The sequence below is a fragment of the Crocuta crocuta genome, unplaced genomic scaffold, assembly GCF_008692635.1.
Source record: "Crocuta crocuta isolate KB4526 unplaced genomic scaffold, BGI_CrCroc_1.0 scaffold348, whole genome shotgun sequence".
In the NCBI taxonomy this organism is placed as follows: Eukaryota; Metazoa; Chordata; class Mammalia; order Carnivora; family Hyaenidae; genus Crocuta; species Crocuta crocuta.
This window is the reverse complement of record NW_027529573.1, coordinates 6470204-6487163: the sequence shown is the minus strand read 5'-3', so window position 1 is coordinate 6487163 and position 16960 is coordinate 6470204. Positions and strand designations below refer to the sequence as shown.

At 52.9% G+C, this 16960-nt stretch overlaps 1 protein-coding gene across 1 annotated transcript in view; it reads left to right on the top strand.

The window, feature by feature from the left end:
* The first annotated feature begins 2046 nt into the window (after positions 1–2046).
* Positions 2047–16960, top strand: part of KIAA1671 (KIAA1671 ortholog) — a 145429-nt gene continuing 130515 nt past the window's right edge. Inside the window, exons 1-4 of the mRNA XM_077761680.1 lie at positions 2047–2134; positions 3706–5322; positions 7294–7381; positions 12500–15307. Coding sequence (XP_077617806.1) covers positions 3761–5322; positions 7294–7381; positions 12500–15307 — 4458 coding nt within the window. The 5' untranslated portion in view covers positions 2047–2134; positions 3706–3760. The remainder of the gene's footprint in view (positions 2135–3705; positions 5323–7293; positions 7382–12499; positions 15308–16960) is intronic.

Below are 16960 nucleotides of genomic sequence, written 5' to 3'. Positions count from 1 at the left end.
ATACAATGAACATTTGTAACCAATTACTGATAAATGAACATACAATGCATCTAGAGCTTTTAGTTTTTCTTTATATTTGCCATGACTTTCCCCATGACTTTACCACTTGTGGCCTTTATATGGCACCAAATAATTTCTAGGGCTCCAATACAAATGTATTGTCCATAACAATAATACGGTATTATAGATTTTCTCTTATATGGGTCTCAGCTTATAGTGTAAATTAGCAAAAATAATATGTAAACTATTAACAAAATAGTATGTGAGTTTGAGGCTCTGAAAAATTAAATAACTTGGCAAAAGAGCATGGAAAGTAAATGGCAGATTTAGGATTCAAACTCAGGTCTCCTAAATCTGAATCTGGGAAATACACATTTAATCGCTTTAGTTTGTTTTTTTTTTTTTTTTTTTTTTTTTTTTTTTTTTTACAACAAGTTAAGTGAAACCCTGAGAGTCCTGTGTTTCTAGGTTTGGGACAGACCTCAAAATGTTAGTTATTAAGCTGTCCTTGGCGGTGGTTAAAAAATCGTGACCCCGCCTCCCCCGGCCTTTGCTCACAGATGTAGTAATGAATTTGTCGGTGCGGCCATATTTACGTAGCAGGTATTTGCCAGGCATTTAAATGGAAACTCGAGAGGAAGCCCTAGATGGGAACCAGATCACAGATAACAGAGACACGGTTCTGGTTAAGAGGGTTACGGACCAACAGGCGTCTTTCCCCCTTTCCTTGCCTGCGGTGTGGCCAGCGAGGTGGGTTCAAGGATCCCAGAGTAGGGCCACACCCATGCGTGCGCCGTCCTTCCCAACTTAGCAGTGGGTCGTTCTTGGTGACTTGCTCCCCAGTAAAAGCTGTGCAGAGAAGTGTTCCCCCCACACGTGGGCAGATGAGCTGGTGACGTGACCCACAACTGTGTGGGGCTGCTGTGGTCACGGCGGGAGGCTGACAGGGGCCTGTGCTAGGCACTGACACCGGGGAGCCTGAGCGGCCGGCTGAACCCTTCACGGCTCTTTGGTCCCATCGCCCAGGGGCAGTTGACTTGCGGTAGGGTCAGCCCTGTGGTAGGTCCCCACCAAGCTTGCCTGAGCTGGAGTAACTCCTATGTCCTGGATGGCTTATTGCCAGGAAGCTCGTGGGACCTGTACCTATTCAGAATCTTAGAGGAGTGGGGAGCGGAAGAATATCCTTCGTTCATCGATTCTTTCATTCAACCATCATTTATTTATATACCCAACAGTTGCGTATTCAGCGCTACTACTAGATGCCAAGCCGCCCTGCTAGCTAGCTACTAGGGATTCAGGGGGCTTGCCACGGAACGGGAAAGACGGATACGAAGCGAAGGCTCATGCAGTATTAAATATGACTGTGTTACTATGATGAGCCCTGGCAAGCATCTCTGGAGCTCCATGGACATGTGAGAGGAGGATTGTGCCAGGTTGGGGGGTGGGGTGGGGCAGAGATGTCTGAGCTGTGTTCTGAGGGGTGGTCCTGTGTCTGCATGTGACAAGGATATCCCAGAAAGCAGGCGTGGCAGGTGCAAAGGCCCTGAGGCGGCATTTCGGGACCTCTAACAGACGCAGCATTCAACTGCTTCTGAGCCAGGAGGGACAGCTCCCCCGTTAGGCAGCACCGTGGGTTCTCTGGAGTCATCTGCCAGCCTAGGGACTCTTCCGGGATCCCCACATCGCCCTGTATATGCCATGGTGTTTATTACCTGGAATTGTCAGTGCTTCTGTGTGCGTGCGTGTGTGTGTGTGTTTCTTACCCGAGACTGTGGGTTCCCTGAATGCAGGGCATTTTTCTTGTCGTTCCTTCTGCACATGGCAGGTGCTCAGTATCAGAGGAACGGGGTTGGGGGGAGATTTTTAGTGAGCTCCCACTGTGGACTCAGCCCTCTTGATGCTACAATACTGAGAAGCCAAGAGGAGCGTGTGTTTTACAAGCTGGAGGTGCCAGCAGACGCAGTCGGAGCCCTGGAGCGTTGGTGCCGTCTGTGCACATCCCGCCGGCACTCCGGAACCGAGGCTGTGGTCCTGTGTCTCCCCANAGTGCGCGGCCGGCCCGTTCGCGATGAGGCGTGACACCGTTGGCTCTCCCGGGCAGTCACACATCCCCAGCCGGGGCCCGCCAGCTCGGGTGAGTGGGGCTGGGCTGTCCGGGAGGAGGGGGCGCCTGCGGGCTCTGCCTGGGAGTCTTCTCTCTGTCCTTGTATTCTGTTGCTGCCCTGTGTCTCATGTCCAGCGTGTGTGTGTGTGTGTGTGTGTGTGTGTGTGTGTCCCGGAGCAGGGTTTCCAAGAGGTCGTGTGGCCTGGCCCTAAAGGTGATCAGTCCTGACATGCCTTAGAACTCTGCCCCGGGGCCAGGGCGGACGGACGGCTGCTGCTCCCCGGCTCTCGGAGTCTCCGTATCTGACCCTCTTCTGCTGCTTCTAACCCTGTCTAGACAGTGTTCTCCGCTTTGGAGAGAAGAAATCTGTTAGCACCATCGAGCGTGTAAGGAAGAGAAAATATCAAAATCTGTCTGCCTTTCTTCCCTGCAGGCTGCTGAGTGAGTCAGAGCCGGGGGCAGCAGAGTGGGGCCCCAGGAAGGGGAGCAGGAGGCTGGCGTTGAACTGAAATGCCTTCTACTTTTAGTCCCTCTAGATGGGGGCACGGTGGGGGCAGGGCTGTGGGGAGAGAGGACTCGGGCATGAAGGTGTGGGCACAGTGCTGGGGGGGGAGAGGGTCAAGGACAGCCATTTGTCTGGCACTTTTGAAGACCAGAAAGGAGTAAGATGTCATGTTCCAGAAGGCCGAGTTGAATGGGGCGAGGACTTGAGGTCATGTTTTAGCTGTGTGATGTAGGCAAGTCGGGGGACCTCTCTGGGCCCTTACTCTTCATCCCCATAATGGAGATGCACTTAATCCCTGCTTCCCAGGGTTGTGCCAGGATTAATCAGAGAGAATCGAGTGCACAGCGGGATGAAGAAGGGGTGAATGCCCGAGCGGCTGCAAAATGTGGTCTGACAGTCATACCCACCGCGCAGGGCTATCCAAGGAAGATGTGACTCCAGCGTTTGGTAGCTGTGTTAGCTGGGGCTGGTCACCTACCCTCTCTGTGCTTGGTGCTCAGCACAGGGTTGTGAGGAGGGGCAGTTGGGATGCTGTGAAGTGGGAGCTGGGAGAGGCGTTTGGGGGTACGGGAGCGGGGGGCCATGAGGGTGCTCTCTGCGGGGCTTTTGCTGTCAGTGTGCAGTGTGCGGTTGGAGTCTGACCTGGGTCCCCGTATCCTGACTTTGCCTCTTATTTTCCAAGTGACATCAGGCCAGTTCCTTGGCCACTCTGAGCTGGTTTCCTTATCTGGATGGCAGAGATAATGACTTTTTACCTAAGAGCTGGCCTTGAGAGTTGCCGAGCGGGGGAAACTCCTAGAGAATGTTGCCACCCTTTCCCCACCCTTGGGCCTGGAACAGACTTTAGAAATGGCCCTTTAGTCCACTGTCCTTGCCCAGAGTTCAGAGAGATGGAAAGGCCGGCCTGGACTTGCCCAGTGAGGTCGGTGGAGAGAGTGATGTCAGTACCTGCGGCGCTGGTCCCCTGGACCTCTTCCCCCAGCCCCCTCTGCTTCGACAGAGATACTGACAAGATTTATTTTACTGTATTTTTTTAATGTTTATTTTTTGAGAGAGAGAGAGAGAGNTCCCCCCCCCCTTACCTCTTTACTTTTAGCAGTCGCTTCTCTAGTTCGGATGTCCTCTGTCCCCATGGAGCCACAGCCGTAGCCATGGCGACGCGGGTCGAGGTCGGCTCTGTCACTTCCCTGACAGGAGTGCCAGGCCTCAGCGAGATCGCCCAGGAGGAGACCCTCAAGCGGACCTACTTCCGCCAGGCCGGCGACGCCCCCGGGGCACCCTCCCCGCTGCTCTTGGAAGGAAAGAGCCCCCTCAGGAGCCCGGCCCGCTTACTCCCGCTGCCCAGACTGGCCCCCAAACCCTTCTGCAGGGAGAAGGTCCTGGACGTGAACCCCCCTGTCCCATCCCTGGGGCCCGGCCCAAGCAGCCCATCCCCCTGTGGGCGCGCCCAGGCCGCGGAGGCAAAGGAACTGGGCGAGAGGATGCCCGGGCTGGTGGGGCAGGAGGCGAGGAAGGGCGGCGAAGGCCTGAGGAGCTCGTCTGTGTTCAGCAAGGCTGCCTTCCCGCGGCCCCGACCCAACTCCATGATCCTCTTTGAAACCACCCAAGCCGGCCCCACCCTGGGGAAGGGTTCCAGCGAGGGGACTCGGGGGGCCACCGCGGGGGTGTCTCAGGAGCCCGCGCTTGGCTCCCGGCCCGAGGTGGCCGCCAAGCCCGCCCTGCCCGCCCGGAAGCCTGGGACGCTTCCCCGACCGGCCTCCCTGCCGCAGGACACCAGGCCGGCTGCCCCCCAAGAGGGGAAAGGCCCGAACGAGCCTGTCTCAGAGGCCAGCCGTGTGGAGGACGCGGGTGACCTCGCTCTAGAGCCCAGGCCTCTCCTGAGGAGAAGGCCCGTGTCAGCCATTTTCATCGCATCCGCTGAGCCTCAGAAGCCAGGCCCCGGCGGGGCGGCCACGGTGGTGGGGAAAGCGCCCCCCACTCCGCCTGAGAAGACGTGGGTGAGGAAGCCCAGGCCCCTGTCCGTGGACCTCACGGCCCGGTTTGAGTGCAGAGAGGCCTTGCTGAAGAAGGTGGCTGAAGAGGCCTCTGCGGGTTCCACTGCCCAGGGTCGGGGGCCCGAGAGGTCCGACCCGGAGCCCAGAGTGGACGGGGCGTGTGTGGCGAAAGCAAACCCCCGCCTTCACGATCCAGACTCGGACTTCCCAGAGGTAGCCAGGAAGGCCCGAGAACAGAGGGAGAAGGTGCTTTGTAAGCCGGCGGAGACCGGCAGCCTCAGGGCTGCGGGGGGCTCAGCCAGGGGTGCCTCCCCGGATGACCAGCACCCCGAGGGGGAGAAAGGGAAGCTGCTCAGGGAGCCCGAGAAGCTGCCCCCGACCCCCTCCCCCAGGCCGGGAAAGGACCACGAGTTTGCCGAGGTCAAGAGCAAAGCAGGGGACTACGGGGAAAGCCGGCCGGAGGGAGGACCGACCCTCAGGGGCAGCGTCAAGAAGCGCGTCAGCCTGTTTGGGGAGGAGAGCATTTTGGCTTTGGCCGCAGAATCCGAACCCCCGGCGGCCCCCCGTGAACCCCCGCCGGCTGCCCCACAGCCTGAGAAAGTGGCCGTGAGCGTCCAGGAGCGGATCAAAGGCTGGGCCGCTGAGAGCTCGGACGCAAAGCCAGAAATCAGGAGGAAGACCTTCCAGGCACGGCCGCTGTCGGCGGATCTGACCAGACTGTAAGTGGGAATGTTCCACGGGCTTCGTTCAGCCCCCAGCTGCCTCCGACCTCCTTCTTACTGGAGGCCCCTCAGGAAAGGGACCGAGGTACCAAGCTCCACGCTAGGCACCTCACAGCCCAGCTCCCCGCCCCCTCCACCCCCCAAGGAGATGGTGTTAACTTCCATTTCTCAGATAAGGAGCTGAGGTTCAGAGCAGTCACACAGCTCTCCTCTGGGTCCCCTGTGTGCCAGCAGCTCCATTTCTTTGTCCTTTCTCTGTTTTACACTTTGGAGTGGGGTGATACTGTGCCCATTTCACAGATGCGGATAGGAGAGGTGAAGTGCTGTGAGGAAGTCTGGAGCCCTGTGTAATTCTGGCACAGCCTGGGTGCATTGCTAAGCATGCCTTTCCAGAATCCAGAATCCTGTACAGCCTAAGCCTCCATGAGTGGCCCCAAAATCAAATCAGATGGGTCAAGGTAGCCTGGGCAAGTCCCCTTCCCTCTTGAGCCTTGGTTTGTCTCTAAAATAGAAAGCTCCCTTGAAGAGTTAAGGCAGAGACTAATAGATAATGCTGTGAATCACGGTGCCCACGGGAAACCATCACTTCATCTAGCTCCAAGTGAAATTATGAATCCTGTTACTTAACGATGATTTTCTAGGCTCAGCCAGGCCTCTGACATCTCCTGCCCCTTTGTTTTCCCACAAGTGGCTTCCCGGCTACAACAGGGAGATGCCACTGGGCGTGTCCGCCAGCTCGTTAATGACATGCATGCCGCTGACATACTTTTGTCTGGATCCGAGCTTCCAGGAGCCACCTCTGGGCAGACTGCCCTGCCAGCCCCAGGAACCAGGGCAGCCAGCCTGGCTAGGGTTAGATCGGTGGCTCTCAGTATTTAAAACATCTGGGGAAAAAAAATACCGATGCCTGGCACCCCCCGCCCCCCTCCAGAGATTCTGATTCAGTTGATCTGGGGCGCATATCTTGGTCGTTTCTAAAAGCTTCCTGAGTGATTTTCATGTACAGCCAGGCCTGAGCTAAGATAGCAGAGAAAGGGACACCCACGCAAAGGGACCTCACACACCTTTTCCTGTGTCCTCCTGGTGCCTCGGGTATTCTCATCTGACAGATGGGGAAACTGAGGCTCTGAGTTTGGAAACGACTCATCCATGGCCTCATGACACCCGGCTGGCAGACCCCGGCTTGCGGAGTGGGATGGGTTTAAGTGGTTTCTCTCCCCTCCCTGTCTCGGTGGCCCCCAGCCCTGGATTCAGGCACCTGCTCCAGGGAGCTCTACAGAGACGGGAAAATGCCAGCACCAGAACACCCTTTCCTTCTCTTCCCCCCTGGCAAGTGGCGACACTGAGGCCCAGACTGGGACAATGACTTGGCCAGGGTTACCCAGAGAGGCAGAGGCCTGCCCGTGCCCCCACACATTCCACGCGGCCCACCACCCCCAGGTCCCGTGGCAGGTCTGTGGTGGGGGTGCTGGTATGCCTGGGGTTGCTGACAACAACCATTAATTATCCCTCCTGGGGCATCTTTACTCTTCCCTAAACGCCCTCACATAGCTATTAGGCCTTGGGTAGCCTCTTATCTGCCCTACAAAAGACGATGGGGAGGTGTTAATTATCCCCGTTTTATAGATGAAGAGACAGAGGCTCAGGTGGGGCCACAAGCACAGCCCAAGCTCCTGCACTGGGGAGGCAGTAGAGCTGGGACATCACCCAGGTCCCTTCCTCTAAACCTGGGGCTCCTGCTACCCCAGGATGCTGTGTTTAAGGTAAGCTCTTCCCTCGGGGCCCTTCTCGGTTTGGCGACAAGAAAGGACACAGAACACATCTTTTCTCAAAGCAAACCAGGCAGTGTTGCTGTGTGGATCTCAGCGCTGATCTCACCCCTGGGCTCCTGAGCTAGTTACGGGGCATGGGCTGGAGGGAGTCACAGCTCCTGGCCCCGTACGAGTAACTTGGATCTTCTCGTACCAGGTTTTCAAGTCCAGCTTCAAGCAATGAAGTCCGATATGAGAAGTGTTCTGAGCTAAGTGGCGAGTTTGCTAAGGACCCAGGAGAAAAGGTGAGAAGCCTCTGTGTTTGGCATGTCTTGTTTTGTAGCGGGTGGCTTTACTCACTGGGAAAAGAGCTTTCTGGATCCGCAAGCCCCAGGAAAGGATAATCAGAAGCCTCTCAAGAAGAATAAAACATTTTCTTTTTTCCTTTAACGCTGGGACTTTTCAAGTCCCTTTTGGGTTTGTGATTCTGCACTCCTTAGTGTTAAATATCGTTTACACATGTAATTGCCGGGTTTTATTTTGTTTCCTGGACAAAGAGGAAGAGGAACCTGGCTTTCTTAGGTACGAATGCTTGCTTTATTAAGAATTTAAAATTTAGCTTAAAAACTGATAATTGAAACCCCTTGGTTTCTCTCATTATGTCCCTGTTCCCTACCTTGGCTTGTCACCCAAGGAGGGAAACTAAATTAAATTTTATTTAATCTGTTTAATAAGAAAAAGCTTATAAAATAACTACTAGGTCTAACTGTTTTGTGGTTGATGCATTGTGCAGAGTTTTAATCTTTTTATAAATGTATTTTTGACAGAGAGACAGAGCACTAGTGGGGGAGGGGCAGAGAGAGAGGGAGACACAGAATCTGAAGCAGCTCCAGGCTCTGAGCTGTCAGCACAGAGCCCAACGTGGGGCTCAAACTCACAGACTGAGATTATGACCTGAGCCCAAGTCGGATGCTTAACCGACTGAGCCACCCAGGTGCCCCAGAGTTTTAACGTTTTTTTTTAAAAAACAGCTTTGAGGTGTAATTGATATATAGTAAACGGCACGCATTTTGAGTGTACAATGATGAGTTTTGACACATATCTACGCATACCTGAGAAAATATCATCACCATCAACATACAAACATCTCCAGTACGTGGGGGTTTCCTATTTTGTAACCACTTTTGTCCCCTCTCCCTCCCCCCAAACAGCCACTGATCTGCTTTCTTTTATTTTTATTTTTTTAACTTTTTTTTTCTGCTTTCTGTTACAATAGATCAGTTTACGTTTTCTAGACGTTTATTGGTAGATTTTTCTATAGATGCGACCAATGCTATTTTTTAAATCTCTCCTCTCACTCACAATAATTATTTTGAGATGCATCATGTTGTATCCATGTACTTGTCAATAGTTTATTCCTTTTGATAGCTGAGTAGTATTCCATTGATGGGTAGGCCACCATTTGTTTCTCTTTGCCTTGCTGATGGACATTCGAGTTGTTTCCCGTTTTGGGGCCATTGCACATACAAGTGATGTATGAACGTTTGTGGGCAAAGATTTGTAGGAACATCTACTTCCTTTTCTCTTGGGTAGATGCCTCGGAATGGCTGGATGGTATGATGGGTAGAGTTTTAAACACCAGAGCTTTGTGGCAAGCCCATCTGTACCCCTTGAGCTGGATCTGAATGGCAGTGCCCACCACTCCTGGGGCCAAGGGGGTGCCCTGCTTTTCATCCTTGGATATTCTGAATCGCTTCTTTGAAAGTGGTTGAGAGAGGGTCTGATGGAAGTAAAGCCTCCCTATTTGCATTAAAATGGTAACAATAATAAGAACAAGAAGGGCTTGTGAAGCAAGTGGGACAAAATGCTGATTGTCAATGAATCTAGGGATAGGGTGAGGTGAACTTATTATTTTCTCTGTAATTTTGTAGACGTTAGAGAACTTCCAAGAAGTGAAAGTTAATCAAGGAATCCTTGCTTTAATATAAGGAGATTTCATCTCTGTAAATAGATTTTTCTATTGGCAATTTTTTTTAGTGTAGTAAAAGACACATAACATAAAAGATACAATTTTAATTTTTAAGAACAATTGACTACACATATATTATCTTAGAGAAAGGGGGAGAGAGGGGACACAATGGCTGGGGCAGAGGGAGAGGGAACATCTCAGGAAATGCGGAGCCCAATGCAGGGCTCCACCGCATGACCCTGAGATCATGACCTGAGCTGAAATCGAGAGTTGGATGCTCAATCGACTGAGCCACCCCGGTGCCCCAACAGTGAATATAGTTTTAAATATAAAAACAATCTTTCTCTCTTTATATGTATACACACACACACACACACACACACACACACTTAAAAAATACACAGGGGCGCCTGGGTGGCCTCAATCAGTTGAGCATCCAACTCTTGTTTTCGGTTCTGGTCATGATCTCCTGGTTTATGGGTTCAAGCCCCACTGTGGTCTCCCCGCTGTTAGAATCCCTTGCTTGGGATTCTCTCTCTCTCCCTCTGTCTCTGCCCCTCCCCTGTTCCTGCTCTCTTTCTCTCTCTCTCAAAATATATAAATAAACTTAAAAAAATACACACATACAGTACTAGGAGAAAGTTCTGGAACGTTCTTCAAGGATACACTCCCCATCATAATAGCTGTTATCCAGGGAGGGGATTGGTATTTGAATATTTGAAGGCTCAAAAGGACTTGAGCTTTGCATTGTTTAGAGAGAATAGATTCCATATTATTAATGCTAATTTTATTTAATAAAACAACAAAAACTTTAAGTCAAAATATTTTTAAAATGCTTTAATGGGATTCCATGATCTGCACTAGAGATTAATGGCCCTTTGTGCATCGTAACCATTTTATTTTTTAATTTTTATTTTTTTAACATAATCTATTGTCAAATTGGTTTCCATACAACACCCAGTAGAAGCATCATAACCATTTTTAAAGTGAATAATTCAGTGGCATTAAGTGAATTCTCAGCGTTGTATAACCATCCCCACCATCTAGTTCCAGAATTTTTTATTTTCATTTTTAGTTACTTAAGTAATCTCTATACCCAATGCGGGGCTTGAACTCACGACCCCAAGATCGAGTTGCACGCTCCCCAGCCAGGTGTCCCCAGAATTTGTATCACTCTGAATGGAAACCCTCAGCCAGTGGCTTCCCATCTCCCACCTGTGGCCTCTGGCAACCAGGAATCTACTTTCTGCCCCTGTAGACATGTCTATTCTGGGCATTCCCTACAGATGGAATCACAAAACACATATCCGTTTGTCTGGCTTCTTCCATTTAGCATAATGTTTTCAAGGTTCCTCTGTGTTGGAGTGTGAATCAATACTTCGTTCCTTTTTGATACCCCATTGTACAAGTAGACACCAATTTGTTTATCCATTTTTCTGCTGGTGGACATTTGGGTGATTTCCACCTTCTGTGACTAGTGTTGCTGTAGACAGAGGTATACAAGCTTTTATTGGAACATCAATTTTCCCTTCTTTTGGGTGTCTATCCAGGAATGGGATTGGCTGGTTTGATGGTTAACTCATTATTTAACTTGTTTAAGTAGACTTATTTCATTTTCTTTTCTCTTTTCCCTTTTCCTTTCCTTTCCTTTCCTTTCCTTTCCTTTCCTTTCCTTTCCTTTCCTTTCCTTTCCTTTCCTTTCCTTTCCTTTCCTTTCCTTTTTCCTTTCCTTTCCTTTTTCCTTTCCTTTCCTTTCCTTTCCTTTCCTTTCCTTTCCTTTCCTTTCCTTTCCTTTCGAGAGAGAGAAAGTGCAAGCGAGGAGAGGGGCAGAGGGAGAGAGAGAGAATCTTTTTTTAAAAAAAAAATTTTTTTTTTAATGTTTATTCATCAGGGGAGGGACAGAGAGAGAGGGAGACACAGAATCCGAAGCAGGCTCCAGGCTCTGAGCTAGCTGTCAGCACTGAGCCCGATGCAGGGCTCGAACCCACAAACTGCGAGATCATGACCTGAGCCGAAGTCAGTTGCTTAACTGACTACTGAGCCATCCAGGCGCCCTGAGAGAGAGAGAATCTTAAGCAGGCTCCGTGCTCAGTGTGGAGCCTGAAGCAGGACTCAATCCCGTGACCCTGGGATCATGACCTGTGCTGACATCAAGAGTCAGCGCTCACCTGACTGAGCCACCCAGGAGCCCTGAAGTAGCCGTATTTCTCACAACAAAAAAAACATTAAGGAATGGCTAACTAACACATGCATATCCTAAAATCAAACAGAGCCGAGTGTGTCAGAGGGAAACTGACGTTCTCCTCATTCCTTCCTCCTGATCTCACAGACACCCTTACTCACTGGTGAATTTGTAGCTCTTCTCCATTGTTTATCTCCATGCACACACACACATACACACAGTTGTTTAAAAACCGGAATTGCTTTATAAATACACTGTCTGCAGTCTGCCTTTCTCCCTCCCCCCCCACAACAGTGTTTTCTGGTTGGTGGATGTGACATCAGGACCCCCTCCCCCTCCTATGGATCCAAGTGCCCTACAGGCGTTCTGCAGCCTGTGTTAAGTCAAAGCTCACTTAGCCTGTGCCCTCCACACAGGCACCTAGATTGTTTCTGTGGAGGTCTGCTTCCTTCCTGAGCCTTCTTATTGACGCAGACTTGGGCCCCTGAGCCAAGAAAGAGTCTTGGGAGGAAACGGGCCAGATTGAAGGAAACGAGCGTTAGAAGATCACGACATGTCCAAAAGTCGTATCCGTTTATGTTCTTGCCAACAGTTTCCAAGAGTGTCCATTTTCCCACATCCTCGTCCTCAATGGGTGTGGTCAGTCTTTAAAATTTTTATGGTATCTCACGTTGTGATTTTTTTACTTTACTTTTTAAGTTTTTAAAATAGTATATATATATATATATTTTAAATTTTTTGATGTTTTATTTATTTCTGAGAGAAAGAGAGAGAGTGACAGCGTGAGCAGGGGAGGGTCAGAGAGAGAGGGAGACACAGAATCTGAAACAAGCTCCAGGCTCCGAGCTCTCAGCACAGAGCCCGATGCGGGGCTCAAACCCACGAACCGTGAGATCATGACCTGAGCCAAAGTCGGAGGCTTAACTGACTGAGCCACCCAGGCGCCCCGAAATAGTATATATTTTTTACGTGTCTATTTATCTTTGAGACAGAGACAGAAAGATCACAAGCAGGAGAGGGGCAGAGAGAGAGGGAGACACAGAATCCGAAGCAGGCTCCAGGCTCTGAGCTGTCAGCACAGAACCCAACGTGGGGCTTGAACTCACGAATCTGTGAGATCACGACCTGAGCCGAAGTCGGACGCTTAACTGCCTGAGCCCCCCAGGCGCCCCTGTTGTGATTTTAAAAGCAGCTGTGTCGATCACCTCACCTCCTCCTTTCCCTTTCAAGTCCCTTAATGTAAGTTGGATTGTTTCTTTTTTTTTTTTTCAGCCAAAGGAAGGGCATGGTGTGGTTGGAGCCTCCATCCCAAGAAGTTCCTGGAAGCCTGGAACACTCCGGGAGAAGTCCACGCAGACAGAGCGGAAGGACAGTCCTAACCAAGTACCTGGCAGCTACTGGGGTGAAAGCTCAGCGGGGGCTCTGAGCCCCTCTGACAACACCCCAGAAGACGATGGAAGTTTCCAGACCGTGTGGGCCACGGTGTTTGAGCAGCATGTGGAGAGACACACGGTGGCTGACCAGTCAGGACGCTGTCCCTCGGCCACGGCCCCCAGAGATGTGGCTGATGCCGGTGTCTCAGAGCTCAGACCCAGGCGCGAGAGAAGCTCCTGGCCGGGGAAGGACCCCCCTGTAAAGACAACTGTCAAGAATCAGAGCTCCAGAGGGTTTGAAAAGCCTGATGCAGAGAAATGGGGCCGGACTGCCCTTTCCAACGGTGAACCCAAACAGTATCACCTACCCCTCCGGGAAGAATACCCTCTGGACGAAAAACACAATAAAAACCCCTTCATCCAATGTTCTGGAAACCCTCCCCCATCCCGGAGGGTGGACCCCAAGTACGACATCATGCACACCGTGGGCAAGCGAGCTCACAGCGAGGCCGTCCCCACGGCGTCGGAGGAAAAAGCCACGACCCTGCGAAGTGGCAGGTCTCGGCTCTCACCAAAGGGACAGCAGCCGCATGAGGTCGCCCCTGCAGAGCCAGAGTGCAGGCTGGAAGGTCAGGTGGGGTCCGTCCAGAGGGCCAGTTTGATTTGGGAAGCTCGAGGGACTCATGAGGCCGGTGAGCCAAGGCCTGACTTCCAGGAGCCAAAAGACACGTTTGGGGGCAATTGCCTGTCACCCAAATGGACAGGTGGGGTGACCTTGAACTGGCATAAAGCCACCATGGTGGCTAGTGAAGAGAAGGGCTGGGAACTGAGCCCCGAGGTCAACAGCGAGTGCTCAGCCAGGTCGTGCGGCTCCAGTGCCCCCTCTGGGAGGGCCATCCAGGCGGCCGTCTGGGAGGCCCCGCACGAGGGGCACAATGGGGCCAGAAGCAAGTCAGGAGGCTGCAGCTCAGCAGGAGAAAAAGGCACCCCCTGGGGGTACCCTCTGGACCCTCCCTCTAGGGCTAAGGACGAGCCCTCTGACTTCCGAGCCCGGCCACATCCAGAAGCGCTGGTGCAGAAAGGGTCCCTCGTTGAGGCTGCTGGGGACGGTGAGCCCAGGCCCACCAGGGCACCAGAGCCTGAAGTCAGGATGCGGAGGGTGGGTCCCACGGACCAGAGATTTGAGAAGTGGCGCCGGAGGACATTGCCGCACGACGTGAAGTTTGATGAGTTCAGCTTCCTGGCCCCAGAAAACGCCTCAAAGGTGGAGCAGAGACGAACAGACCATTTGAGCCCCACCGTCAGTGCCTTAAGAAAACCTCAGCTCTCCCACAATAGGGTGGAGATCCAGGAGGTGAACCCAAGTGCTTCACAGGACTGGACTCGCCCAGCAGTGAAGCAAGGGTCCCCTCTGGAACCCAAGGCGACATTTTTTGCAGTGACATACCAGATTCCTGATACCCAAAAAGCAAAAAGTATCATTAAGTTGGGGCCCGAGAACTTGACGGAACATTCTAGAAAACCAACACCGCCTCCATCTCCTCATCCTCGAACACCTACCCTGGTGTCTCTTAACCATGAAGAGCCACCGGAAGGCCAGGGCAGTCAAACCTTGACTAAGGGCAGAGAGCACGACCATGTAAGCTTTTCAAAGGCTCCGAAGCCAACAGACCGCCCGTCATCTCTTGGAGACAGGATTCTGGATCCTTCCAGTGAAAGAGTCACGGATGCCGACGCCTTGTGGATTCATCGGGGACCAGAAGACGGCACCTGTTTTCAGAGCAGTTGGAAGGGTCGTGGGAACCAGACGTCCCCCAGCAGCGCTCCCAAAATGCCCCCGGCTTCCAGAACTCACCCAGAAGCTGACGATCTCCTCGCCAGAAGGGACACTGAGGTAGTGAGGGCGAGGTCCCCGGGTAAAATCAAAGATGGCTACAGATCCAGCGTTCTTGACATCGACGCCCTGATGGCAGAGTACAGGAGGCAGGAGGTTCGGGAGCCGGTGGAGGAGGCGCCCTCAGCCAGGGCGGAACCGAGAAGGAGGAGCTGGAAGGAGAGGCCCGAAACTGAGGGTCTCTGGAAACAAGCCGGTTTCACCGAAGCAAACCACGGCCCCAGTCCTGGCCCCGGCAAGCCGCCGGCGGAGACCCTGGGGGTAACCGCGAACTCCAAATCCAGCCCTCCTCTGTGGGCTCCGCCGCTCTCGGCTCCTTCTGAAAGTTACCCGGGGGTCTCCTCAGGCCCCGCCGGTCCCAGAAGAAAAGCTTCAGGAATCCCCGAGGACGACAGACAGGCCTTTGCTAGTAAACGTCAGGGTGCAAAGTGTCCGAGTCGCCCAGCCGAGCCCAAGCCCACGACCTGGGAGGACCTAGGCAGTGGGCCCAGCGTGTCGCCCAAGTCCTCCCCCCGCCACCAGAAGAAAGGGACCCCAAGGAGATCCATCGAGAGGGAGCAGGAGGGCAGTGGGGTCCAGCGGGGCGATCAGCCCTATGGCTGGGACAGGTCACCGCTGGACGTCAAGAGAGCCAATTCGGAGAAGGGTCCCCCCGCCAGACTCCGGGAGGGCCTGTCCGTCATGCAGGAAGCCAGAGACAGGAGGCGGGAGCGGCTCCAGGGGAGGTCCAGCCTCCCTGCAGACAGTTATGAGGTCAAGGACACCAAAGTGGGGCCCTGTCGGCGAGAGTCGGAGACTCGAGATGGTCAGAAGGTGAGTGGGAAGGCAGTTTCAGTTTCGCGAGGCGTTGATGAAACACAGAGGCCGGGGGTCTCAAACTCCCACCCGACATGGGCCAAGTGGGCATGTACATGAGCAGTGGGCATTGTGGCAAATAGAGAGCTCATTCCCTCCGCAGGGGTGTGTGTGGGGGGGCAGCTGCTGCTCAGTTCCGGCTGGTTCTTGACACTCGATGGCTCCACTGAGCTCCCCGGGACCACCATTTTGAAACCTCTGGTCTAGAATGATGATAATGATCGGTATCATTTACGAAGCACCTGCTGTCCATTCCGGTGTGTTGTTTCACATTCATCGTTGTGTCCTGCACACTCAGCATCCTGCATGACATTTTGTGAACATTCAAGGAATGCTGGCTGTTTAAATGTTTATTTATTTATTTTGAGAGACAGCATGTGCCTGAGCGGGGGGAGGGGCAGAAAGCGAGAGGGGGAGAGGGAATCCCAAGTGGGCTCCCTGTCGTCAGCACAGAGCCCTACAGGGGGCTTGATCTCCCAAACCTTGACATCGTGACCTGAGGCGAAATCCAGAGTCAGATGCCTCGCCACCCACCGAGCCACCCAGGCGCCCCGAGTGAATGAGTGATCTCATGCGAGTCTTGTGACAGTCCCTCTTTTGCAGAATTGTGGGCGTTTGGGTTTCCACAGAAGCAGAGACCTTTGCAAGTAGCTGTTTTAGGAGGGGACTCCCTGGGCTGGGATCCCCAGTGGAAAGGTGAAGCAGAGAGGGGAGGCTGGTGTTAAGGGTGTACTTGTGGGCGTCTGAGTGAGGCTCATTCTCACTGGAGACCTCTGGGAGTTAGCATAGACCCCCCCTGAGAAGCAAGGAACCTGGCTTATGTGTTTTCCAGTTCCCGTCTGTCCTCCCCTGGGGCTGTTTCTGGGACTCTACCACTCACGCTCTTGCATCCTGCCTGGTGCCCTGCTCAGTGGTGGAGAGAAAACTCTCACAGCAGGACTCCACTGCCATTGCCATGTACTTGAGCACAGGGCAGGGTGCCCACAGCATTTGCTGTGTTCATCATCTTTTTGTACAATGACAAAACCCAGGCTCAGAGAAGTTAGGTACCTTGTCTCAGGTCACCCAGCACCAAGTGGCAAAGCTAGTGTTTGAACTCAGGTCTGGCTTGATACCCCAGCTTTCAAGTAGGCTACTCTGTGGTAAATGAGGAATCTTGTCGATAGGGAAGAAATCTGAGGCATGGAGCCTGCCTTTGGGTAGCTTTTGATCTCTGCAGGGAGACGGGACGTGGTGATCCCCGGCCAGGAAATGATAGGGTGCAGAGGTGAGGTGCTGGAGAAGAGGTGTAGGAAGGCATCCTGGAGGAGCTGCTGGCTCGAGCCCACCCTGGAGGGATGAACATGAGGTGATGGCGTTCGCAGCAGAAGCACAGCGCGTGCAAAGCTTTGGAGGTGGGGACAAAACACAGCCTGCTCTGGGAGCAGTACGGAGTCTTAGTCCCCCCACGCCGCCCATATGATGTGGCGTCAGCAGACTCGCACCCAAATCCCACATCTGCCGCTTGGACTGAGTGGTGACGGGCAAACCCTTTCACTGAGGGCCTGAGCCTCAGTTTCCTCCTCTGTAGAAGAGAGCAGAGGCTCCTGCCTGGAAAGGGATGGTGTAGAC